This window comes from Halichoeres trimaculatus, unplaced genomic scaffold (genome assembly GCF_033239565.1).
Source record: "Halichoeres trimaculatus isolate MK-OKI-2021-1 unplaced genomic scaffold, fHalTri1.1 fHalTri1_scaffold_7, whole genome shotgun sequence".
Lineage (NCBI taxonomy): Eukaryota > Metazoa > Chordata > Actinopteri > Labriformes > Labridae > Halichoeres > Halichoeres trimaculatus.
Genome location: NW_027437185.1, coordinates 19330368 through 19357800, shown reverse-complemented (window position 1 = coordinate 19357800; position 27433 = coordinate 19330368). Strand labels below are relative to the sequence as shown.

General features: G+C 40.1%; 2 protein-coding genes across 4 annotated transcripts in view; one reads left to right on the top strand and one right to left on the bottom strand.

Moving 5' to 3' along the window:
• The window catches only part of ccdc88b (coiled-coil domain containing 88B), a 46410-nt gene extending 44373 nt beyond the window's left edge, over positions 1 to 2037 (top strand). For all 3 annotated transcript variants that reach the window (XM_074674868.1, XM_074674869.1, XM_074674867.1), the window contains exon 27: positions 1190 to 2037. In XM_074674868.1, coding sequence (XP_074530969.1) covers positions 1190 to 1557 — 368 coding nt within the window. In that variant the 3' untranslated portion in view covers positions 1558 to 2037. The remainder of the gene's footprint in view (positions 1 to 1189) is intronic.
• A 16962-nt stretch (positions 2038 to 18999) lies between these two features.
• macrod1 (mono-ADP ribosylhydrolase 1) overlaps positions 19000 to 27433 on the bottom strand; it is a 158956-nt gene continuing 150522 nt past the window's right edge. Inside the window, exon 10 of the mRNA XM_074673883.1 lies at positions 19000 to 19403. Within this exon, the coding sequence (XP_074529984.1) occupies positions 19378 to 19403 (26 nt within the window). The 3' untranslated portion in view covers positions 19000 to 19377. The remainder of the gene's footprint in view (positions 19404 to 27433) is intronic.

Here is a 27433-nt window from a genome sequence, read left to right as displayed (position 1 = left end):
AAACATGTTACTAACATTTCATGAAGACATCAATGATCCATATTAAACTCCAGAAAAGGAGCATAATATGGGACCTTCAATTCACCTTGCTATTTGGGATTAGTAATAACTAAACTTGGTCATTGTAAGGGGAGTTTAATTATTTTTGTTATGACTTCTCTATTAGTTGTTTGTTGTTAGTGTTATTGTACGTATATACATTGTTTTTTTATTTCACTTAAATGGGTGTACTGTTGTGGTATCACCAAAAGATGTGGGCAATGTCCTTAGATGCGGCCAAAGTTTTAAAAAATGAAGTATCATGTGTCTGAGAAGCAGAAATGTAATGCCTACATATGTGGACGCTGGGTCTTAAGAGGTTAACTCAGCGCACTATCCTTTCAGATAAGTCTGAAAATGTCAAATGTACTGATCTCTTCTGTACTGAAGTCAAAACACTCTGAATGGACCTGAGCAAAGTTCTGTCACTCAAGTCATTTATCTCAGCAAAAGACATGTTGATGATTTGATCTACTCTTGTTTTTGAAACATGGATAAAATTTACTTTTAAATGATAAAGATTCCATACACCTGTAATAACAGCACTCATTATTGTTGCTCTTGTATAAAGAAGCTCAGGTTTTATGTGATGAATAATTTGTCAGCTGTTGCTTCTTCAGTGATGTTAGTGCAGGATTCTTTTTGACTATTATTGATTTGCTTAATCTTGAATGAAAAATCGATGAGGTGAATTTTAATAAGTATCTTGTATAACAGAAGTTTTGCCACAAAATCTATGGGCTGTGTTTAAATTAACAACATTAATAACTGCTGAATGACAAACCTCAGGTAGATTAAAGTAAAAAAAAAAGCATGAACATACATGCCTTACCTAATTCTGTTTGAAACCATGGAGGAATTATTAAATTTAAAGTGGATAAATCAGTATTCATTTTGCCTCAGCACAATCAGGAGCTTATTAAGATTCCCTTCTCTCACATCACACACAGATCATGGGTGAAGATGCTTCAGGGCCACCTGAAGTTTTCTTAGAGGTTTAATGTGTTGGTCAAACACTGTAGGTAGACAGACTGGATGTTTTATGAGAAAGATTTGCCCCCTTAATTACAGTTCAGACATTTTCCTTAATTTATACCTGCACCAGTCGGTGTCTCAGTCTTTGAGTTTCTGAACCTTACCTGTGTTTCAGACCCACGCAGTGCTCCAGTGTCTCCCTCTCCAATGAGAAGAGCCCAGTCTCAGGCAGATCCTGAAATCTCAGGTCCCGGCTCTCCAGCCACGCGCGCCGGCTCCGGGGGCCGTCGCAAACTGGGATCTCGACACGGCTGGGGCCTCGGGTTGACCAGATCAGGGTCTGGAGTTTCACAATCCTTCAGCCCAGGCGACCACAAAACACCACCTCGCCAACGTCTGCGCTCCAGCCAAAACACCTCCACTGTCCTGTGGGAGGGCGAGCAAGGCCAAACAAACTCAGAACAGGCAGCAGAGGCCCCGCTGACCGGTCAGGAGAGTGTTGAGGTGGAAGAACACAGAGCTGAGGAGGACGGAGTGGAATAAAGAAGATGTCTGGCACTGTTCACTGTCAAAAACTCACACTGACAGGCCAGTTGTTAAAGTTTTTAAAGGAAGGAAATATTTTAGTAAGAATATATTGTCACATTTTTTTACATTTTCTAAAACTGAATAAATATGTTATTCAAATATTCTGTAAGTGGTTGAGTGTGTTCGCTGGGCTCTGGGCTTCATGCACAGACTGTCAAGCTGAATAAAAATTGGACTGTGAAGTAAAACTGTGCCCTGAGAGTGGCCGTAACATCTACAATCACTGAAGATACAGCTAATACTCGTCTTAATAAAACATGCATGGACCCATTAGACTGAGATCTTCTCTGCCTTCCAGACAATCAACACTCGAGCGGAGACATGGCAGCAGGCTGAAAGAACTGCTGTCGACTCTCAATTAAAAAAACTGTTTTATATTATGTGCTCCTGGCAAACACTTGTAATGGTTTTCTATGTCCGGCTATTTTAAATTTGCTTCCCTACAAGTAGTTTTGAATACATGAATAAATAAATCCTACAGTAAATGATTTCTAGTGTGTGCGAGTTGAAAGTAAATGAGCAGCCTCTCTATGGAGCCTCATGTAAAAACACATTTTCATGGAACTGAAGATTTATCTGACAACATGTTCAGTTATTTCCCTACTGACCACAAATACTTTGAAAACCCAAGTTAAGAAGTTATTTTATTTATTGTTGCTTTCCTTAAACCTGTTTTCATCACCAAGTCTTAAGTCCCTCCTTCTCTTCCTGCTTGGCACAAATGAATTATTTATCTACACGGAGAGAAAAAGTGTTACAGTCCTTAAGCACACCCACTTGAGGAGAAATGCACCAAAGTGTGCAGCAAAGTCTTAAAATGCAAACAAAATACCTGCTGACAGTTACACAGAACACAAGGAGGATTATTTAGCTGAAGGTCTAGAGGAACCACATGACAGACTCCTACATTGACAAAGAAAAAAAACATTGTTTTTTAACATTTATTTATTCATTTTTTATTCATTTTCTATTTTATTTAATTTATATTTTTTACTTGTTTTGTATCTAATCCATGCTATGACTGTTAAAAATGAAGGAAATCAAGGAAGAGGGAAAAAAAAGGAAAATTGCATCTAAGATGTATTGGATAAGTGATTTAATGATACAATATTATTTTTTATTTTTATTTATTTATTTTATAAATAAATATTTAATACAAAGAAAAAATAAAAGATACCAAAACTGAATGAAAAGGAGCAGAAAGAAGAAAAACTCTTATTGTATCTGCCTCTTCTTTCACAGGATACAATTTAAAAAAAAAAGATTTTAAATAAATAAATAAATAAAAAAAACAATGAGGATTATATACCCCAAATGTAACAGAGAGAAAAAAAGGTACTGACAATGAGAAACGTGACTCTGGGTTTGTTGGTCATGTCTTTCACCAGCCATATTTCATTTTTCTGTTCGCTAATTTATCACGTCCCTGTTTGAGTGAAAACGAGCCCTGACACAGCAGCAGTGTTGAATAAGACGATGTCCGTAGCCTCTGTAAGAATTACACTAAGAAACACTGTTACACATGCTCTCACTGGAGGACTATTAAAGAGGGGGTATTATTTTTTGCCACATTAAAGAGGGGGTATTATTCTTGCCCATATTTTGAACATAGACACAAAGTAACAATGCTGGATGTTCGTACTAAACGTGCAGATTTTGAAACTGTTTTGTTTTGATACATTGTTGAGTTTGAATGTAAACTGCTCAAAAAGGTCAGTTCAAAAAGTAGCATGAGATCTTCACGAGACTTGCAGAAATAATAAAGTCATCGAATAAGGATCTCCTAGCTGGTTTGTAATGACATGTTGGAGGTGGACGTCAAACACCGCGGTCTGCCTATAGCTCTGCCCAAGACAGGCCTCCAGAGGGCCAGCCAATCAGAGGGGGTGTGTGTGTGTGAAGTGGGGAGTGTTTCAGACAGAGGCTGATATACAGGTTTTCTAAAACACCAGAGTGAAAAAAAAAAACGTTTTTCAAGCTGTGTACTACAAACTGTGTACTATGGAATCAGAGGGAAATTATGAAAACAAACAAAACAAAACACAATCCCCCCTCTTCAAGTTTTCAAAGTGGAGTCATGGGTGCTGTAACATATGACCCTGGATCATATGGTTAACCAGTGAAGGATAAACCCCAGAGGAAAGGAAATGGAAAAGGTAAAACTCCAAAATGTTCTAATTTCATTTCAGCATTAAAGCATGGTACATGAAGTTTTTCATCCTTTCTTGCAAAAATCTTTAAAGAAAAGGACCTGGAAATGTTCGGTGCTACTGCTACTACTTCAAATCACCTTCTCATTAAAGCGTCTCTCTCAAACTCACTTAATTGGTCACGTACTTTGTAAGGAATGCTTTGAGGTAAAAAGGTGGAAGCTGTTATATTTCAGGTACTCATAAAATGTGAAATACTCTCCCTGAATCAAGGTTATCACAGAGCTAAAATATTCAGGAATTGACATTTCTAATAAAAGGTGCCGAGAAAAAGAATTTAAGATTTAGTGTTTCAATAGAGACCCAAGAGGAAATGATTAAGTCATCTGCGACCCGGCTCTGGGCCTCACTCTGAGGGTTGGATTTATTCAGAGAGCAAAATAAATACATATAAACCAAATGATAAACCTCTTTGTAACCCTGGATCTGATCTGTGCTCAGCAGGATAAACATGCACAAACCCTGCCATCTGGCTCACATATGGTTGAAAATCCAATTTCATTTTAGGCTTCCTGTGTAAATCCAGTCATTGATCAAATGGCAAATAATCTGCTCTGGTGCTTTAATGAGAATCCTCCTTCACTCTTTCCACTGACACACCAAGCGGTGTCAGTGTGGAGCCGGCCGGGCCGCTGCCAACAGACAGACAGACAGACAGACAGACAGACAGACAGACAGGCAGGCAGGCAGACAGACAGACAGACAGACAGGCGGATGGATGAAGACAGGAGAATTAGCATGCAGTTTCCCAAATGAGCAGACCTGAGAGTTCATCATGAAGCTAAAAGGACCCTCTTACAAGACAGGCGGCCTCCAAAGAGCTTCTGCTCCCCAGATTAGGACAAGGATACGTCAGCATTTCCAGCAGGGGTTTGTTTTCTGGTGTGTGTGTGTGTGTGTGTGTGTGTGTGTGTGTGTGTGTGTGTGTGTGTATGTAGAGACAACACTGAGGATAATAACAGGCCGTAGCTCTTTCTCTCCAGCCGGCCCTCCCTAAACGCACATCCCATCCTGAATTATGATTTGCAAATGACAAATGGATCGCTAATACAATTCATGAATTATGTAGTTGTCATGGCGACATTAATCAAAAAGCAGGTCCTTTCTCTCGGCTCTGAACATTGTGTTTATGGAATTGAGATGCATGACGGGGGCTGCACACCGAGCCGCCTGAGTGAGCGCAGGGCAAAGCGATAGCAAGATATTGGTTCTGCCAGTCACTCAGCGGCTTATTATGAGTGCAATGCAACAATCACACGCCCTCAGGCACACAAACAGACAGCACCCGCAGACAAAAAGTGAAGGGGAAGGCTTTAAATTCTCAAAGGACGAACCGTGTGGATGCACACACAGCGAGAGGATTCACAGGTTGTTCTTTCCCTTCAATTATTGACCCCCAAGCGGTATCCAGAAATTCTTTAAGAGGGGCATTTGAAAAGAAAGAGGAATACAAAAAGACAGGAGTGTGATTTGTTTGCAGTCTGACCTCTGTTTATTCAGGAGGATAAATAAAACAGCGCCCTCTCCCTTGAAGCATAACAAGAAGCAGATGAAGAAAAGCCCTGGAGAAAACAAAATACCCAGAGAAAAAGTTTGGTGAAAAATGAGTGATTAAGTGCCATCTCCACCCCTGATCCCTGGAGCGATGAATGATGGATGCTTGCCTTGGTTGACATCACAGTTGGAGCTCGAGAGTCTTCTCAGCTGTTTAATTATTGAGCACCTGAGGGGTGTAACACTATCAGATAACATCACCTTTCCAACCTTCTCTTTCAATATTTTGGCTTTCCTCTTTGAGGCAGGACTTCCTCTTTTTCTGTCCGATGGCTACTTTACCTTTTTCTATTTTTCAGGATTTCTCTCATTTTCCTCACAAAATCTCCCTCCTGTATATCTTTCCTCCTCACCCCTCTCTTCCCATTTACCTCCAAGCCTGAGCTATCAAATTTTAATGACTGTGTCTTCCTAAAGAGCCTCCAGCGACTGAGACCTCACTTAAACCACTTAGTCCACTAAGTGAACAGACAAAGCATCCTAAATACACAGCAGCACATTAGATTTTTGTTCAGACCAGGTCCTCGCCTCTGAGATGAATCAGTTCATCTATCGACTGAATTCATCGGGCTCTTTTTTTAAACTCTTCTCATGCTTTTTCCTGCAGCCGGACTGATTTGGAATCAGCGCACACCCTAGAAACTTCACTTTGCGTTAATAAAAAGTTGAAATTCATAGATTGTTGCTCGGCTTCGTCTCCCAGCAGAGGCCCTCCAGTTGGGCAGGCAGCGAGACAAGAGAGCGGTGAGGTGATCTTTGATCGAGAAGTGGTTGTGTAATTCAATTAATTATATTTTGCTCCAGGCGACAGTAGTCGGGAGGGATCATTGAGAGGGAGCACAATACAACTGGGTGGAAAAATAACAAGAAGGTGGAGTGTGTAAGCACACACCGGCTGACCCTGCAACCTCGCCTCCTCACAAAACTGTCAAAATCTCGGCGCTTTCAGCGAGCTTTTACTCAATGAGGTTAGCCCAAAGGTGAGTGTGTTCATCTATAACTTCCCTCCACCCTCTCCTCTTTACTCCACCTCTCTTCTATATCATCATCATCCTCACACTCTCTGCTTCACTCGGGATTGTTTCTCCTCTCCTTACAGTTTGTCCCTGATGCTTACCTTCCTCTCCCCCCTCTGCTCCTCCCCACCCCCTCCACCATCCACTCCCTTTCTCTCCCCGAGTGTATTAAGGGGCTTTGACGCTCTCAGTAAAAGCTGATTTATTCTCTTGGTGGTATCGATCGGTTTCTGCATTAAAGATTATAATTCATTACCCCGGCCCCTTTTAATACATTAAACACTCAAAATAAAAATAAAATAACCCCCCACACCCCACCTACCCAGACTCCCCGTGTCCCAAGGGTGCGGGAAAACACTCTTGTCGAGACGTCCGGCCTGTCATCCTCTGCCCCAGAGCTCCACCTGAGTGTGTGTGTGTGTGTGAGTGAGTGCGTGTTAAACTCACTGAGACATAGAGATACTTACAGGAGGGAACACAGTAAGCCACACTCTCTAGAGTGCACAATGAACAATACGCACATTTACACGAACCAAAGAAAGAAAGAAAGAAAGAAAGAAAGAAAGAAAGAAAGAAAGAAAGAAAGAAAGACGGTTGTTTTAGAGTTGTATTTTTGTCGTTAGCATGAGTCCTCTGGAAGTCTTCAGGGACTTTGACTCCTGGATGTTTTGGCCAGCAGCTGAATACAGATTCCTTTCAGACAGGTCAGGTTAAAGATTTGTGTACTGCATACGTACGCTCCCATGTTTGTCAATACAACTGGCCTCTGTGGGATAGTAAGGATTTAAGAAGCACCATGGTTCCCCTATTGATTTTACCCCAAATGGCTGCACCAATCCTCTGCACAAAACAAGATTGCCCTTCCCCATCGCCCTGACAGATTGATTTTGTATCTCAGCCGCGTGAGGGCTTGAGGAGCAATCCCTCTGATTCTGCCTCCACGTACTGTCACCCTGATGGACAATTTCCCTCTCCATCCTTACTTCTCCCTGTCCCTCCCTTTTCTCCTTCCATTAAAGGACTCTTCTACCTCTAACTTCTCCCTGTCCAGCCTCCCCCGCCTCCCGTCCTCAAGTCTCCCCCCTCTGCCTCTCTTTCCCTCTGACAGGCTTTCAGACAGTAAATCAGAGACATTGATCCAGTGCAGCGCCCAAGTGTCCTGGATTCTGCTAAAGAGCCATTTTCATTTCACAAGCAGTTTACTGGCCCCGCCACCCTACACACCCTCCACCTCCTTTCCCCGCCCGTAAACATCAACCCCCCCCCGCTCTTCTCTCGGTCTCTCCATCATGGCCTCATCCATACACATCACCCGTCTCACCTAACTGCCGAATCCTCATCCGCTCTGAGTGCCGGGCGCTGTTTTCCTCCCACTTTCCACAGCCGACTCACAATTTTCTAGGATGAAAAAACACCTCTAAAGACCTCAAACATTTGACTCAGGCTTATTGGTGCATACACACATCAGCAGACAGAAAACACATGCATTTGTATACCAGTCTTCTCCACAACCACAGTTCAGACCTCAGCGGGGTTCCTGGAATGGGTTCCAAGAGGTCTGACTCCAGCAACATGAAGTCTAATTTAACTTCACTACAATCTGTCCGACATCAGCACATCGATGAAATGTGTTCAGGCACTTTGTTAACAGACTTTCTGTGAGGGTGTAGCATGGTTTCTCTACCTACAGCATTCGCGTAAGTTTGGGTTTTATTGCAGGGAGGACCAAAAGAAAAGCCACTTAAAGATGCTGTTGTCTTCCAAGGTAGCTGCATATCATCCAAACATCACAGGTCTGACTTTTATCTCCAGACTCTGGAGGGAGAGCTGTACAGTTAGTGTACATTTAAATGCAAATTGTCATGTGTGGAAAGTTTAACTATAGCCGTAACAAACTTTCCAACTGTCTACAAGCCTCTGCTGTTATGTCAGGTTCAATCTGCAAACACATTTGCAGCACATTTTTAAGTTTTTGTCAACTATGAGAAGAGGTATTGTTTTTTCCCTTGAAATTACCACTGATACATTTCAACAGACAAAACTACTTGACAACCCATGTGACAGATAAAGAGCCAGCACAAAAGATGAGTCATCATCACTCCAGAGGGAACTTTACCTTTACTTATTTGAGAAGTGATGGGTCTGGAGTTGTGTTTTATTAAAGTAACACTTTGTGCCAAGATGAAGGTGATGTCCTCTGAAATAAGAAGACTGCTGTTTCAAAGAGCACAGTGTTAACCCACTGATAGCACCAGTGATACTCACCTTGGCTTGAGTTTCATTGTTTGTTCAATCAGAAAAGTTCAAATGGAATTGGAAACCTGAGAATTTGTTCTTTCCAGTGATATATCGTCACCCTACTAAGATAATGGCCTAAGTCATTTTTTGAAGAAAATTAGTTTCTGGCTTGAATTATCTCTTGATAATACTGGCCATCTCTGGTAAAACTTCTCACACCTTTAACGAAAAGGATCATGCTCTTTATGCTCTATAAGACAATGGCCTATGTCAAAAGGGTGACTTAGGCCATTTTATTTCTAGCTTAAATCAAAATTCTGAATTATTAAGGATAAAATGTGTGACTGGCATCTGCTTCAAGAAGAAACAGAATCTTTAGTAGAAAAGAAGCCGTAAACATGATTCTTAAATCAGTTTCTACTGGTGAGTGGTGAAGTTAACTATCATAAAGGCTAGGGTTTAATGTTGTGTAGTAATTAAGTCTAAAGTTGTTGAACTACAAATTTAGCTACTTCTAGCTAGCTACCTATTCCTGGCTGGCCCACCTATTTCTGTTACCAAACAAAAAATGAGCACAAGGAAAAAATACCTCTCAAAGTCTTAAAATTAAAGAAATGTCTTTGCTTTTTTGTAGGAGGTATATGAGTATGCCTACTCAGCGTATGACTGACCTGACATTTGTTCGAATTAGGTTGCCGTTATTTACATTTTGAGTTTGCGCTATGGAATTAGAGTACAGTTAACAGTTTGGTTTGGTTGCAAAAAGTTGTCAAATTTGGATGTTGGAAATCCGTTTAACTCAAAAAAAAAAAAAAAAAAAAAAAAAAAATGCAAAGAAGACCTGGAGAAGTGAGGAAAGGGACAGCCTCCTGAACAATTTGATTGACCATTTGTTTAACTTAATTCAGGGTAACTACAAGTTTTGTGTTTGCACTATGGAATGAGAGGGCAGTTTAAGCCAGGTTTAAAGTTGCCTCAGTCACACAGAGTGTAAAAAAAATTAGCCTAAATCACTTTATTCTTTAATATTACATGACTAATACACAATATTCTTTGTATGTCAACAGTCATCCACTGTGAAGCCTTTTTTTGATTGAAAGTATTAATAAATATCAAATGCTCTTTATTTGGTAAAGTTTTTTGTGTTTTCCCAAAAACAATGAAAAAAAAAATGACTTAGGCCATTATTTTAATAAAGTGAGAGTTCATTAATCACAGCATGTGATGTGGTCCCACAAAGCAAAACACAAAACAATGAGAAAGTGCTTAACAGCTTCAGAAAACAATGACCCTTTGAGTTTTAACCAAATACAAAAAAAAATCTAATGATGTCAGAGAGCTGTGAAACTGAGCTTTCAGTTAATCACAGTGTTCAGTTTCATTAAACTCCTATAAAAAAGTTTTTGTTTGTACTTCTTTTAAATTGCTTATACAATGTACAGTCACATTTACCAGACGTTAAAAAAAATCAAGTTCATGTACCAGGGGAGAACAGGGTTTGTTGTTGCACTCATTGTACCTCATCACCAGAGGGCACTGTCTCTTGAATTGTGGTTTGGGAATTCACAAAATAAGGGTCAAAGCGCCCCTATATTTAAAGACTTCTCTGGCGTAAGATAGCTTGAGGTGAGAGGACTTTTTGTGTATCTTATGTATTCTCAATGGGTTGAAAGCAAAACAATTTTCACGCTTAAAAAGTGTTGCGAGAATGCTTAAGTTTAGATTGTTATCAGCTAGCTAACTAGTTGTTACGCAGTCGTTAGCCTTGATGCTAACGAGAAATTCCATTTGGGGCAGGTCGTCACTTGTGTATATGTTACATACAGTAGTCTGGCCTCAAGGTGCATTTCCTGTTTGTTGTGTTTACATTTATTCTATAGGCAAGTTGAAAAGTACATAACTTAATGCATATTATAAAAGTCCCATAATGACAAAAAGCATTTCTATTTTTATTTCAAAGATAAGCATTTCACACCAAAGTAAAAGTGTGACAACCAACCCCATTCTCCCCAACTGGAGAAGGGGCCGAAGCACCCAGACGTAGGGCATTTTCAGTCCGTCTTACAGCCAGAGCAACAAAATATGTCCAAACTGACATTTTTAGCCACAGATGGTTAAAGGTTTGCTCTAAAAACTCACTGACACAAAGAGCAGAAATGTAAACATTTACGGTTCAACAACGTTTCAGCAAACCGACAGTTGCTGATGTGAAATGAGAGCAGATAGTGGATAAAGCTTGCATTGAGAGTGTTTAAGTCCGAATCCTTCATCAATTTAGCCAGAATTAGGTTTGTTTGTGTCTCTCATTTTTCCTCAAATTGTGTCCACTTGCCTGTCTTAGCAGCTTTAGATTTGTTAGACATATGCAGCAAAGCTTCCTATTGAAATGAACATAAATCCACGAGGCTCTTTTGGGTTTCCGTTGTTGCTGTGAAAACTTCCGTCCCAAAGGGGCGATTGTCGCTGCTAATTGGCATTTTGTCTAATATGGCTAGCCCTTTATAGCCGTGCGTTTATGATGGTGATTAGACGTGATTAAGTAATCCTGGATAATTGTGCCCTAAACCACTGTTTACTTTCTGTCCTTGTGCACTTTTGCCTAACTGGATCCAGCTGGTGTAACTCCTATCTTGTCACTTTTATAAGGCTGTTCATTCAAAGCTTAGCTCCGCTCTAGCTCCCACTTTAAACTTGTGATGACCTGAATCTCAGCATCAGACCTTAATACTGCTGGTGACCTGCAGGTTTGTGAGGCTCCCTCGGGGAGATAAAATCCCTCAAGTGCACTTTCAGAGGTTGCAGGCCAAAAACGTTTGCACCAAGTAGATAAATAGAGTGCTCAAGACCAGGGGATGACTGCTGATAGGGGTCATTACGCTCCTTTTTGATGTTTTACTGGCTCATCTCCTTGTGTATGCCATATGTATCATATCTCTACAATCAAAATGTACGTCTAAGTACAGAGATCTTGGGCTCCATCCACTCATTTATTTTCTGCCAAGAAGTGGAAGAATGAGAAAACCTCCTTCCATACCAATCTCAAAATGGACAGCCCAACAGCTCGCCTCGTCGTCACATTATTTAAATCTGTTAAATAAGGTTGTTTCTACCTCAAGGGAAATGAAATCAGATGCAAACATACCAACAGCGAGCTCACCCATGTGGAGCCATAATGAGTTCCTCCAAGGCTTCTTGTAAATCCTTTGCATCGTGCCAGCAATCAATAAATGAAATGCTCGGAAAAAAACAAAACAAAGAACAATCTGATGTCCACAGCAGGGCTGAAATAATTCTGTTAGTTCTTTTGTTTGCCTCAGATAAAAACACTGAATTTTCTACCTGTTGTCCTACTTTACTGCTCACCTGTGCAGCTAGTTTAAGAAGAGTGTTAGAAAAGACTTTTCACCACGTTTTATCTATAAGTCTTTTTTTCACCTTAATAAAACCATAAAGGTGTCAATGTTCTTTAAGATCTGTGAAGATACATGCATCATATTTATATCTTTGGGCTTACAGGTGTGTTTCTTTAAACCACCCAAGAGGAACTCATTGAGAAATACACACTGATCAAAATATTATAAAAAGGTGCCCCACACAGTCCTGAGAGGAGAGGTGTGTCTAAGAAAAACAACACTACTTTTCTTGAAAGTGTGAACACATTTGGATTTATGACTCTTCGCATGTATGCATTACTTTATCCTGTTCAACCCTTGACCTACCAAACCTAGCCTCCCAGATAATTTCCTTACATTTTTACAAGCTGTAGTGTCTTTTTTGGGTTAAGAAAATGCTACACACCAACACAACCCTAATCTATTCAAACTTTAGACAAAAGCTATATATATATATATATATATATATATATATATATATATATATATATATATATATATATATATATATATATACATACATACATATATATATATATATATATATATATATATATATATATATACATACATACATACATACATATTAGTGGTGGGACTTGATTAAAAAAATAATCAAAATAATTACGCCATTTATAATTAATTAATCGTAATTAATCACATTTTAATCACATCAATATTCAACATCAGAAGCAATATTCTCATACACAAGTTTAAACCACAAAATCCTGTTTATTTTGGTTAGAAGATGTTTTTTTTTGTGGACACTACTTTCAAGTACATTCATCAGCCATTATGTGGTAAATAGTGCTGTCAAGACATAAAAAAAAAAAATCAAATTATTTACAGGATTTGTTATTAATTGATCTAATTAATCACATTTTAATCTAATGTCTGCTTAAGGTCCCCACATAAAGAATTTGAACTGTAGGGCATTACAAAATCATAGTGCATGACTAATCAAATGAATTCACGAAAAAGAGAAGATTTGTAAATCCTTTATTTTTTTTTCAACTGGTCAATATTAATTGTCTGTGTTCCCTGCCATTGACATTGGATTACTGTTTACTGCATCTATAGAAGTAAATTATATTTTTCAGCAGAGGGAGGAGGGGTCTGGTGGAGCTTGTCAATCAAAATCCTGCTCGTGAACTACTGTGGGTGGTGCGCTCTTTGGATGAGAGCTCAGCATGGATATTAGGAGAAATGTGAGATGACAGAGACACAGAGAGACGCTGTAAGTCAGAAAAGTTCAGGCAGCTCATGCTGACATGAAGATGTGTCACGGTAGTTCAGAGAGAAAGAGCGGCGCCATCGTGAGAAAAGACGACGGAGATCATCGAGAGGATCAAAGGATGGAGCGCCCGAGATGAACACGATCAAAAAAAAGTTTGATTTGTCTGTTTTTTGGACCAAAAACAGGAAGAGAGACAGAAAAGAAGAGAGTCCACTCTTCTTAAGTAACTTTGGTGTTTACATGGTCAGAAAAAACAAGATTATTTGGGTCTTAAAAGATCATTCAAGATGCTCTGAAAATGTCTGGCAGCCAATGAGTTAATCTTGCATTGATTTTTATAAAGCGTTGATGTGCGGTGTGATTAATTAATCTAATTAACGTGTTAAAGTCCCAGCTCTAATATATATATATATATATATAAATACTTTCCCAGACACACGCAGCCTCATACCTAACTATTGCTAACAGGCTAAAAACAGCTAAGCAGAGTTGCTGTGCTCCTGGTCACTTGACATGGATGGATTAGTTCAATTTTATCCTGCCAGCGGGTTGTGTCGATACAAACCATGGAATAAGTTACCCTATGAGTAGAGTATGAGTATTGATATATAGATACCACAGAATCAATGAACCCATCACCAGCATCCAGTCTGTTTCCCTTCACAGATTAAAGTAAACGGAAAATAGGCTCAACACTTCTCGACTGTGTGAACACTTAGTCATGAATTTCATTATGATCATTACTCTCTTTGTCAAAAGATATTTTCTGTCTGAGCACGAGATCATTCTTTGCTCTCAGCATCATTTGTGCAGTTTTAAAATCCATGAGGTCAAATAATTTAAAAAAATGGTTTTAAAAATAATAAATGAGGGTGCTCACAAAAACTAACAGACAGTTTGTACAAAATTTAATATCATGTGTAAAAGAAAACTAACAAATTTACACTTTACAGGACCTGAGGGGTGTAGCATAAATTTCCCAGCTGGGGTATTACAATAATTTGGGGCAGTAAAGAAAGCCAATATCGACAATCACTGAGCCAGCGGAGTCAGTTTCAATTACCTGTGTGGGTTTATCATGGGTGTTTGGGGGACTTTAACCAATCTCCCCAATCTTTATTGAGTGAATTCTTTCATTATGAAAGGAATTAGTCAGTTTGAAAAGTGAGTAAGTGAATTGTCACCCACTCAGAAGTTTTTCCACAGACTGGGACAAGGCTCTCCAGCAACTTTTGAACTAAGTGAGAAAAAGCCACACATAACTGAGCGAGCTTTTACTCCGCCGTTAACTAAAGCGCCATACACGACCTGCTACCACACAACAAACGGCTGAGACACAGCAGGGTAAAAGCCTCTCTGTGAGACACTGCTGCAATGAGGAAAATAACTTTGAGCAAAATTACAAAAGTGCTGTTTCTCTTCAATCCATTTATAAAACAATTCAGCCAAACCAGACACAGAGCCCCTGCAGAGGAGTAAAGGCTCAATAAAAGCCACTTTAGGTCAGAACAATACAGCACAAAGGCAATGAAACGGTGGCAAGTTGTGTTTCCATGCTGGAAGAACCTCCAGCAGAAGAGAAACAAATATGTTTAAGTGCCACAGAAGTGTTGACGAGGCGAAAAGCTGTTAGACTGTAAGGAACCAAGTCAGCAACAGCAGTCATCAGAAGTGAAATAATTCCTCATCCAACATCAGAGTTCACGGCCAGCGGATACTGTCAACCTAACAAGCAGTGGATGGTTATCACACACACACACACTTCCACCGTCGTTTCCACACAAAGTGTTGTAAGTATTGGAGGTGTTAAGACCACACACACACAGTCACACACACCCTCACAGGTGTGTTGAGCGAGTAATTTCCAGGGCCAACAGGATTATCAGTGTATGCTCTGGAAGATGGCGGGGATTCACCCTTCAAGTTAACGAAACAGTTAGCGTAATTGGTCTTCATCTGTCATCTCAAACAGAGCTGTGGACTGTTTGAGTAAGAAAAAGAGAGGCAGAGGGAGATTACTGACGGGACAGTGATGAAAATTGGTCGAAGGATAATGAGTCTCGTTGTCTTTTCTTGCTCTCATCTTATGTCTCTTTCTCCCTCCCTCTCTCTCATTACTCAGAGTGACTGGTCTGAGTAGCTTCACAGTCTGCTGCTTATTAAAAAAAAACCCAGAGCGCCTTTAGATGAGTTCATCAGACTCTTCATCTCTCTTTTACCACCATCTCTCCATCCTCCCGCTGGCTCTGCATCCTCTCATCCCCACCCATTCTCCTCCCCCTCTCTCAGTTTGAACTCCTACATCCTTCCTCTGCTGTCTCTTTATCCCACCCTCCTCCATCTGTTTATTTTTTCCACCATCCTGTAGAGTAAAAACAGCGAGACATTTAAGAGGAGGAAGGGGAGGGAGGAGAAGAATCGGAGACCCAGACAGGGAGGGAACCAAAGGGCTCAGAAGAGGAACACACAATCCCCTCTGCGACAGATGAAGCTTTATGACAAAAAGGAGCATTCTTCCAATTTCCTGTTGATATCCTTTGTAGTTTATTATTTTTCCCTACTGTCCCTCTCCTTTCTTTGTCCCATTCCCTGCTCCCCATGCGTCTGCGCTTCTGTGGCAGATTGTTTGAAATCAATAAAGATGGTTGTTGGCAGATGAGAGTCTAGGGGCGGGACAGTGGCTTGCTAAACACTCAATTCGCTTCACACAAATCACCGCCTGAGTCCCGCCGACACGTGACGCTTACATCCTGGAACAAACAATTAAAAACTCATGCAAATGTGCTGCAGGGGGAAGCATGGTGGCATTGGCATGAAAACACATATGGTGGGTTCTGATGGGCCGACAGGCAGCCTGGGTAGGTGGGATTTGGACAGCATGGAGACAAAAGGAAATTAAGGACAGAGGGAGGCGGGGGGGTGGATGATTGATGTTGAAAATGAACAGGTGCTGTGGTGGTCCAAAAAAAGTGAAGTCACATAAAGTAAAAACTGGAAAATAACATTATTGGCAGGAAAGACGTTACAATCATTCACTGTGCTTAAAATATTGTAACTCTCTACGATATTACCACACATTAAATCTTTGTAGGCAGTTCAAATGTCTACATGATGCGAGAACAATTGTTGAGGCTATTTGTAGTAGTATAATAATCACTTGAACTCCTTAGAACTCATGGCACATTAAATAGACTTTTATTTTTCAGATGTTAGACCAAAAAACTTTTTCGGTTCAATCTCATTCTGACATCACTACTGGTTCAATTCCTGTTTTCACTTGCAAACATTTAAAACATATAGTTTGCAACTCATTTTGTTTATACTGAGGTTATAATGGGAGGTTGAGGCAAAAGGTGTGGTCGACGGTGGATGAGGCTCTCATGCTAAAGCCGGCTTTCTGGAGCAGACCATGTGCTCTGATGTTCTGGAGGAGGACTCAGTTTTAGTTAGTTCTGCTTTGAATAAAGTCTAACTTGGTGCCTGTTTTGTTTTCTCTTTGTGTTTAACAGCCATACATATCAGTTCCCTTTGGTCTCACTGTGATTGGACAAACCAGCAAGAAACATACTCATGGTTTGATTCAGGAATTCTAGGAAATGAGAGGATGGACAAAACAAAGAGCTGAAGGTAATACTGAATGAGCAAAGTCAGATGGAAAATGCATAACATGGAACAGACCAATCACAGTGGCAACAGCAAGAGGACATTGGAACTAAAGGCTGATTAACAGTTTCAATACAAAGTAGAGCCAGTATGCCAATACTGGCACTACCAACAGTTGGTTACATATTAGAGGAGAACAAGTAACAGGACTGTACAGAGAGTGAAATGAGACACAGGCAGTGATGATGCAAAAACACATAAACCAAAGGCAGGAGTGAGTCTGAAGTCTACAAGTGTAAACACACTGTTGCAGAAATGGGAAGTAGTGAATAAGTCAGAAAATGAATTCTGTGCTTTCTAAGGACAACTGGACCAGAGAGCCGACTCAAAGGCAGCAATAAGAAGAAGAAGTAGAAGAAGTGGGGCCCTTCAATTTTTTTTTTTAAATCTGAGTTGTTTAGATGCAAAATGTAGGCCTCTTTTTAAGAAAAGCAAACAATTTCACAGCTTGGTCCTGTTAAACCATATTTTAGTTTTACTACAGTTGGAAGCTGAATAAGGGAGAAAGAACCTTATATCTAATATCAGTGACTGCTCAACCGACACATTGTTGGCAGCGAGCATGTTGACAAAGTGGAGAATTAAGCTGCTTAAAAGTCAAATATTTCCCAGAGAAGTTGGAAAAAAACAAAAACAAAACTAAGAGGTCATAGAATATATTTGTTAGCATGCTTCAAATGGAGCTTGATGCCGTTGGGTGTGGAACTGTGTTGACTTTAAGAGCAATACTTACATGCATTTTGTGCTCTGAAGTGTCAAAAAAACAACTTTATCATGTTTATAGTGAACAAAATTGTCTATGCCGCAGAAGACGCCTTGCAGAGTGTTACATGTCATACATGTCGTATTACTCATTCATTACCTTCACTGCTTATCCTGTTCTGGGTGCTGGGGAGCTGCAGCCTGACTGAACTGTTGCTGGATAGGAGGCAGTGTACAGGGTCCCTGAAACAAACAACGTGCAGACGCTCACATCGAAAAGTTTGGTGCAATCAAAAAACCTGACAAGCATCTTTTTTAGAGCCTTTTTTTGGAGGTTATGCACGGGGAGGGACATGTAAAATCCAAATGGAGGGGGAAATGCCCAGCCAGGGATGTAAACCAGGAACCTTTTGTGAAATAAGAGCGCCAACCACTGCACCTCTGTGCAGCCATGGTTGTAGCTTGTTTGATTTATTTTATTTCTGTGATCCATCAAAGAGTATTTACTCGTACACTGCAAAAAATGAAATCTTACCAAGTGTTCTTGTTTAATTTTCAGTAAAAATATCTTTTTAGACTAAATATGAGCCAAGTTCACTTTACCAGTTCAGACAAGTGCTTATTTCAAGTTATTCAAAGATAAAAATGAGGTCTGAATTGCTTGTTATGAGTAAAAGAATCTGCCAGTGGGGTAAGAAAAATGTGCTTGTAGTAAGATATTATTCTAGTCTTGACAAGCACATTTTTCTTACCCCACCTTTTTTTTCTTTTTTAACTTGCTTTAAGCAATTCAGACCTCATTTTTGTCTTTAAATAACTTGAAATAAGACACTTTTCTAGACTGGTCACGTGAATATGGCTCCTTTTAAGTCTAAAAAGACATATTTCACTGAAATAAAACAAAAACACTTGGTAAAATGTATCTATTTTTTGCAGTTTAAAACTATTTCTGTATGTCAGGACACGTGATTCGTAACTCACTACCATTCAACTTATCTAACACACATCTGAACTGTACGTTATCCTTGCAGAAATGCTGCACTTATTTCACGTTTACATTCCAGCTCCTCTTTGGTCCTACTTCACTTCTTCATGATACTTTCACATAAGACATATGACCTGTTAGAATCAGATTTATTTCATTGTTATGGGAATAATCTGCAACCTAAGCTAATTAGCATTTATTCACCTGAGAAAATGTGTTGAGTTGCTGTCCATCATTCTTGTTAAGATTTAAAAGTGCATTTTCTGTCTCGTCTGTGCACAGATGAAAAAAAAAAACCCAGGCACAAATATTCATGTAAATTTTTCCCCAGTGACGCTTCAGCTCACTGACTTAAAACGCATCCCGAGAATTAATCAATTCATACACACCAGGAGCCTGTGTGAATCGTTTTAATGAGCTTTTGTCATTGTTGCGCACACATGAACACACTATAAATCCTAATATTAAAACAGCTCGATGCGAAGCTACCACAGATCAAAGACAATAAAGGTCAAGTAAGGGTGCAGCTCAGGGTCTGTTTTTCACAGGAATTATCCCCCCTTCTTATGACACCTCTCGTAAATATAGACATTAGCAGGAAGAAGAGGAAAACAATCAACATCTGCAGAAGAGCCAGTGTGCACAAAAGAAGCAATCATCCATTGGAGAGGTGTCTTCCGGCTGATGAAGGTCTTGATCTCTGAGGACAGAAAGCAGGAGTCTGGATACTGAGAGTCACAGTGTGTAACTCCAGCAACCAGACCTGACAAATCCACTCTCACAGTTTGCTTTTGGTTGTGTTTTCTGAGGGAGAAACAGAGAGATAGAGATATTTGTTAAACAAAGGAGAGGAGCTCTTTACTTTAGTCATGCAGTCGTTAATAGCATTTTAGCCCTTTGGATTGTCTGCTTGCTTCAAAGGGATCTGTTAACCAGGATTAGTCACTTTCAGTCCAACATGGCTAAAGACACTCCAAAACATGCACACACACACACACCAAACACACACCAAACACTCAGCCAGTGTGGGAAGTGCCAGGTGTTTGGAGACACATAAGGTTTATAGTGGGAAGTTGGAGCTCTGCCTGCAGCAGCTCTGTCACACACACACATAGACAGTTCCGGACCATCTACCAGCCAAGCACCGCTGCTGCCCGCTCACTGCTGCTCACTCACTGCTGCTTCCAAATCTGCTGCACATCCATTAGAGGACAAAGACACCACAGCTAGCACAGCTTTTCTTTCTTTTTCTTTTTTTTTTTAAAGGAACACACCTGCATTTCAGGAAAAAAAAACAACCTCTTCTGTCAACTGGGAGAGAATATTTGAAAGCGCTGATTGTATGTTTCAAGTGAGGAGATGATGCTGTGTCTCTGTGTGAAACCAGAAACTTCATCACAGAAATAAGAAAACAAAGCTCTTCAGCTGTGAGGCTGAATAGGCTTGTTGAGGCCGACTTGTGCTTCTGTAAAAATGAAATGAAAAATGTTTTTAAAAACTCTACCACTGAATGTAAGCAGAAGCAGCTGAAAGCCTCTAAAGGTTTATTTTCCAGAGCTGGTGATTCAGGGTACTTCTTGAATCACAACACAATGATCTGGGCAGTAAAGTATAGCTTATACAGAACAGTAATCAGAATCAGAATCAGACATTCTTTATTGATCACAGAGGGGAAATTACATTTCACTTTCATTCCTTCTAAGAAACATAAAAAGACAGTGACATATAATATGGGGAGGGACAGGAGTGGGAGAACTGGGGGCAGCCAGCGTGTCCAGAAAGAGTTTACATTAGATGTAAAAAAAAAAAAGAATTCAAGAGGGGGGAGAGGGAAAAAAAGCAAAATACAACACTATGCTCCTGTAGGTGGGGCACAGTGTGGGGATAGGAAAAAAACACCTCAGTACATAGGCACATAACCATAACAACAAAACTCAAAGACTTGTGCACATGGAAGGGGTGAGGGTGTCGGGGAGGGAAGATGTCACAGCACAGACACTGAGGGGCTCACACTACATGACTAATGGTACGGCCACACCGAAAGCAAATTTGCTTCGAGATTACAAAGTCAATGCAAAGACGCGTTTAGACGCTGATTCGCCCGGACGGCGCGTTGGACGCGTTATCGGGGCGTGTTTGGGGTGTCGGTGCGTTTTGGGGTGTCAGACGCCTAAACGCTCGAGTTGAAAATGCTGAACTTTCGACACGAATTCGTGTTAAGGCTGTGCCGCGGCAGCCAATCAGGGATGACATTCACCCATGACGTCATTGATTTGATGACGTCGACCGCCGCCTGCTCCAACTCCAACCCCGCCAGAAGATAGAGGAGAAAACAATCTGTGCGGTGTGTCATTATCCAGAGTTATAGGATAGGACGTGTGAACTCTACAGAGACCGGAAAAAAAGGAGCAGGCTTGGGTGAAAGTCACTGAGAAGACAGGTTTTAAAGGTAAGTTCTGTAAATATTCGTTTCCAGCTGGATTTGCCTGCACAGGTCCTCACTGAGTCCGACTGTGTTTTCCTCAGTGGAGTTTTGTCGAAAAAGTTGTAAAAGCCTGATAGAGAGGAGAAAGGAGCGGGGTAGGGACAGAGCCAGGGAAAAAGATGGAAGTTCTCTGCGGCCCTCTCTTTCCACAACCCCTTCATTATCCCCACACTGCAAAAAACTGGAATCTTATCAAGTGTTTTTGTCTTTTTTTAAGTAAAAATTGTCTTATTATACTCGATATGAGCCACTTTCAACTTATCAATCCAGAAAAATGTCTTGTTTCAAGTTATCAGAGTACAAAAATGAACAAGTAAAAAATCTGCCAGTGGAACAAGAAAAAATTGCTTGAAAATTTCCTTGAGACTAGAACAATGTCTTAATACAAGTAACTTTTCTCTTGTTCCATTGGCAGATTTTTTTACTGGTTACGAGCAATTCAGACCTCCTTTTTTGTCCTTAAATAACTTTAAACAAGACATTTTTCTGGATCGATCATGTGAATTTGGCTCACATTGAGTCTAAAAAGGAATTTTCTACTGAAAATAAGACAAAAACACTTGATAAGATTTCAGTTTTTGCAGTGCAGGGAGACCTCCAGGAACATGAGTCGGGGGTTTAAATTTGCGAGTCCGCGTCCGGTGTGGCCGCGGCACAACACCAGTGTTTGGATTTGCATCTATGTAACTAATCAACCAAACGTTTAAGGCAGGGCCAACCTAGGGCACAATGCCATAGCTGGCACGTGAGGCTGTTTATGTTGGCTCGCAGAGAACGATTACAATGAGGGGGAGGACAAAACATATAAATAAAATAAACAATAACAGAACTATTGTATTTTATAGTACTCTATTCAACACTTTATAAGGATTAAGCACACTATAAATGGTCCTACTTAAGAATTTAACAAATAATGTTAGATAATAACTTTAAATCACGACATTACTAGTGCGCAAAGGGGACTTGCAAGTGTGTCAACACATATCTCTTGGTAGTTCAGTCTGCTAGCTTGTCATTTTAACACCGCTGAATAGTGTTATCAAGTTCTAGTCATTCTTACCAACGTAGTTGGACAAAGGAGTATGGATTTATTGCCAGAGGAGATCGAGCAATATTAACCCTTTGCTGTTAAAGAGTGAAATGTAGGACATCAAGTGTGTGGCGTCATTTAAAATCTTCAGAGATGAGACTGTTAAATTGGAGTCAGTAAAAAAAGATTGAACCATGTCTCACTGCATAACCAAGCATGGAAAATTATTCACCGATGGGAAATAGCTAAAAGAGACTTTCCTATCCACTGCCAATGTTTTTTTGATGAACCTCAAAATAAAGACACAATTATGTCCAGAATCAAAGCGAATCAGTGAGAATTGTGGAAAGGCGTGTTAGTGAAATGTTAGAAAACGTGTCACAGCAGCAAACTTCTGCTTTCAAAGATGCTCCTGGATTTAACGTGGCTGTGGATCAAAGCTTGAATGTCAGCAGTGTCCTCTGCTTGGCCAATCTGGCGAGATACAGTGATGGAAGACAGATGAGAGAGGAACTTTGTCGTGAGCATGTTTAAATACAGTACAAACAGATCATTAACAAAATTATGAAAGAAGTATTGGCACGTAGGGCATGAATATAATTCAATATGGCACAAGTCACAGAAAAGGTTTAAGGTGTCTCGTCTTGCGCATTAGACTTAACGCAGTCATTTGCTGTAACCTATTTCAGATCACTCTTCTCTCCCCAGGTCTACTTAAAGGGTGTAAGGTATTTATGACTCACTAATGATCACTTTTTCATTTTTATTATTAAAGGTTGAAAGCTGGATGACTGACAGTTTGGAGGAATGCCCTGCTTTAATGATAAACCTCAGATTGAAACTTATGACAGTTTGGAGACTAGGCACTGACACAGAAGCTGTAAAATACTTTGCTTTGTTCACCGTCAGGTAATTTATCTGTGGCCTGTGATGGTAAGTTGACTCATTCATACCACATTCACCTACTGATGGCACAGCACTTAAGCTGGTTCAATGTCTCACCCATAGACTGTAAAAAAACATGGACATCCACTTGCTCGGCTCGAAGTGAGGTCTTCACAAAAACTGCTCCCCCTGGTGGCTGGCTGCAGTATAGGTTAAAAAATCCAGCTTTCTGTGTACAGGTTAATGTATATAATGTAAAAGTCAATAAAAATAACTTTGAAGAAAAAATCCAGCTTTCCAGCTATTCCAGATGAGCTGTGGTCAGACTCTAAAAAATCAATACTCGTCATAGAAATGTTTCTCACATCCAATTGTTGTGGTGATTTGAAGATATCATTTGGCTGTCCTGTATTCAAGTCCTCTCTTTTTTTCTGAAAAGTTTCATTTTCATTAATTATCCGAGGTTAAAAACGAGGCTTTACGTAACGTTTAACGATGATTGACAGCTGCCGTTCTCAAGTATTTTTTTCGGGGAATTGTAAAATTTGTCGGGAGGTAGAGTCAAGAAGTGATTAGACTCTCGAAAGACAAAAAAATAATTATTATTTTTGTCACCCAGCTTCACTCAGATTCTCCCTGAATCCCTCACAGTCTCTACTGCGCTGACTTTGGCTCCAAACTGCTACAATGGCTGCGTCTGTGACGGAAGTATTTTGGCTTCAAAACCGTACAATGATAAATGGCGGAGCCAAGCAGTCCTCTCTATAAACAGTCGATGGTCTTGCCTCATGTTGACACCACAGGACCTTGGTTCAGACCTACAACCTTCAGATTAAGAGATGTCTGACTACCGCTGAGCCACAGCTGCCCAAGATGGAATATGTAGAGGCAAGGCCTTTGCACACTAAGTCCGGTATTTTTGGGTGCATTTTTTGGATTCCCCCCCCCCCCCCCCCCCCCCCAAAAAAAAAAAAAAACAAAAAAAAAAAAACAAAACAAAACAAAACAAAACAAAACAAAAAAAACCTTGCACATTGAATCAAATGTGTATACTGTTCTATTAATTGTGAAAAAATAACAGGACAGGAATATGGATTCATCAAGCAGTGACATTAATTTGATGGTACGTTCTCTACCTGAGATCAGAAAAAAGAAAACACAGGGTCCATCTACTCCTGAAAACAAGACAAGAGCAAGGAGAGTTTCAACTGCTGCTAAAAAGAGCTGTTTGCCTCCAGGGGTATTTCAGGATGTCAGTGGTCGAGTTTGACACACTTCTAGCTTTTACTGGAACCTCTCATAAAAAAAGAAGAAGAACACCAATTTCCACAAAGCAATCAATCCTGAGCAGAGGCTGGCGGTGTATTTCAATCTGCCAACTACATTAAATGATTATGATGACGTTGCAAGTCGCCTGTGGCATCTCTGAATAGTTAAACAACACTCAAAACGACCTGGACGGATGTGAAAATATGCACAAAATCAAACCTATTCCAAAAAAAAAAATGTCGGGCGAAAGTTTGGGTATCAGTGTGCAAACATGACTGACAGAACATGTAATCACTTTTTTTCCCCCAAGAGCTTTGTGATTCTGCTGAGATGCATCTATCACTCAAAGTGTTCTGCGCAAACATGATGAGAAAATTTTTCAAATACCACTTACTCTTCTTCCTTTTTTTTTTTTTGTCAAATGAGAAGTATTGCTTGAGTTTCACTTCATCGTGACCTTATTGTCTCTCCCCTGCTCAGGAAGAATTTCTGCTTAAATTCTGTAAATGATGCATTAAGAGGGAGAGGCAGACATATTCATGGAGCCAAATGTTTTTTTATTTCAGAGGCTCTCCAGTCAGAGAGAAAAACAAGATGTATGCACAAACAGACACAATACTTGTCAGTGAGATGAGTTCAATGCTGCTACTGATGTGTTTTTATTGGATTGTTGACAAAAAGAAAACTTCTGCCTTATTATTTAAGCTCACACTCACAATTTCACATTGTGTGTTTGTGTCAGATGGCCACTTCTGCTTGGCGATGTTACATTTTATCTACAAAACTCATTAGCAAACTGCCTGCATAATAACTTTGCTTTTAAATATAAAGTAGAGAGTACAAGGGCATCACGGCTTGAGAACCCATTATTTTTAGCAATTGATCTTGTCTTCTGCTGGAATTGAAATAGGAGAGAAAGCCTTTCTGGTATCGGACACTTTCTGGTTGGATCTGTCTGCAAAAAGATAAAAATATTAAGACTCTTAACCCACTGTCTGAGTTTAAAGCTTATGTGAGAGATTCAGCCGTGGAGCTGATTGGATTCTGCTCTTATTTTTAATCGACTGCCCTTCTTTGCTCTCTTGTCCCTCTTCAGCCCCTCGTCTGCAGAGTAAAATGCATAAATTCTAACGTCTTCGGAGGTTTTTATTTTGCCTAATGTACTGTGGTATCGTTTTTGAAAAGTCTTTTCCTTTCTGTATGTTTTAAAACATGCCAGTGACAAACACAGTTTAGAAACCTTGCATCACTGTAAATGCATGAAGCTTTAACTGTTATTAACCTGTGTGTTAATGCTTAACATGCCACTGGGGTTTCATAATGTTAGTGGAGCTGCTACTGACACTCTCTTCTCTCGCTTGAATGAAACGCAGCAGCTCCCCCCATCACTGCGTGTGCTCTCTGTGCCTATCTGCCAGGCTTGAGATGATAGCACAATGTGTGAAGGTGTGTGTTTGCTTTTTTTCATCTGTGCCGTTTGTTGTTTCTCTTAATTCAGGAATACTTTTCTTTTTGTCACTCAACTCTGGAGAAGTTGAGGTAAAAAACAAATGAAGCCTAATTATCCAGACTTCTTTCTAGGATCAGTAAAGCAGAGACAAAGACTGGGTGAAATCAATGGTTTCAGGTCCACAGTTGTTTACTTCACCAACATCTGGCTGATCTTTTTTGTTTGCCTGTGCGTATTTAGGGCTGCAATGACAAACCGATAAAATTTGAAGAAATCATGGCACGGTTTGGCACAGTTAAGCTTGATACTGTTTGTGTTTCCACAGCAAACTGTGCCCTCTCGTGGTAGGCGGCGTGTAAGCTGGATGCCGAAAGCCGCAACTGTTAAACAATAGCTGTGGCAGTTTACCCCGCTATTAAATCCAACGAAGAAGAAGAAGCAGCACAGTAAACAAAGAGCACAGATGGAAGACATGCAGCATTCGTCCTCTCTGTGATTAGCATGTAGCTCCTTGATACAAAGTGCAATCAAGTTTGTTTCAGAGAAGTCTGTGTGCCGCCAGGAGAAATGCAGCTGCTGTCGGGGTAAGTGACGATTCTTTTGACCAATCAACAGTCTGTAGTGTGTTGCTCCACCTTCCGGATCGGTTTAGTCCGGCACCCATACGGAAGGGTCCCAAAAAAGTAGGCCGGCTCGTCTCAGTTTTTGGGGATCTGTCCCGGGATGAGTCAGTGGAAACGCTGCAAAATGCGCGCTGTACCGAGACGAACCGGTCTACCTAGTGGAAACGCGACTTTAGTCTATCTTCAGTTTTTATGTCTTCTTCCTTTTTGTCAAATTATTTAGTAGTTTGTAACTAGCTGAAGGTGCATTACCGCCCCCTACTTGACTGGAGTGTAGATTACCTGGTCTGTATGGGCCTTTTTCAACGCACAAACAGAGGGGTAGTGGGTAGGGAGAGTGTGTAGGGGGCGGTTTGAAAAAGGCCCTATGTGTGACTTGTAAACAGATGAACATGATGGAGGAGGAGCTGAGCAGGAAGGTGGAGGAAACCAGTAAACATGTGAATAATGGCAGAGCCGGAGAAACCATTCGTCCAAAAAAAATCCAGAGTTTGTGGGTATTTCAAGCTGAGTGAGGACATATTTTTATTTATTTGCCTTTTTGGCCCACTAAGTTCTTAACCTGATGACATAACAATATATTTTCTATTATTTTACCAATACTATTGATTCTGTAAGTGACAATACATTCATGTCATATGTTTTACTTTATAAATTCAGCATTTAATCAGCTTAAACTATGTTTATAAGTGTTGTTTCTTTGTATAAACCTTTAAGCAAACAATAGCCATCAACTAAAATAACATTGCATATTTGTTTTTTTGATTTTTACTATTATGCATTTCATCCTTTTTTTTTTGATTCATTGATGAATCATCATAAATATAATTGTCAGAGGAATCGATTTCTAAAATAATCGTTAGTTGCTGCCCTAGTGTATTTACAGTTTGAGACTGAGTGACCATGCTTCATCTGAAATACTTGGGTTGAATCGGTGAATTTTAGTCCTCTATAAGCAGGAGGGTGCAGCTGTTTGAAGACGGATACATGGAGGATTTGTTAAGAAGCAGCAGTGGGGTTGTGTTGTTGATTCAGAGGTGCTTTGACTGCAGCTGTGTGCTTCATCAGATGAAATAAACAGATGTTTATAAA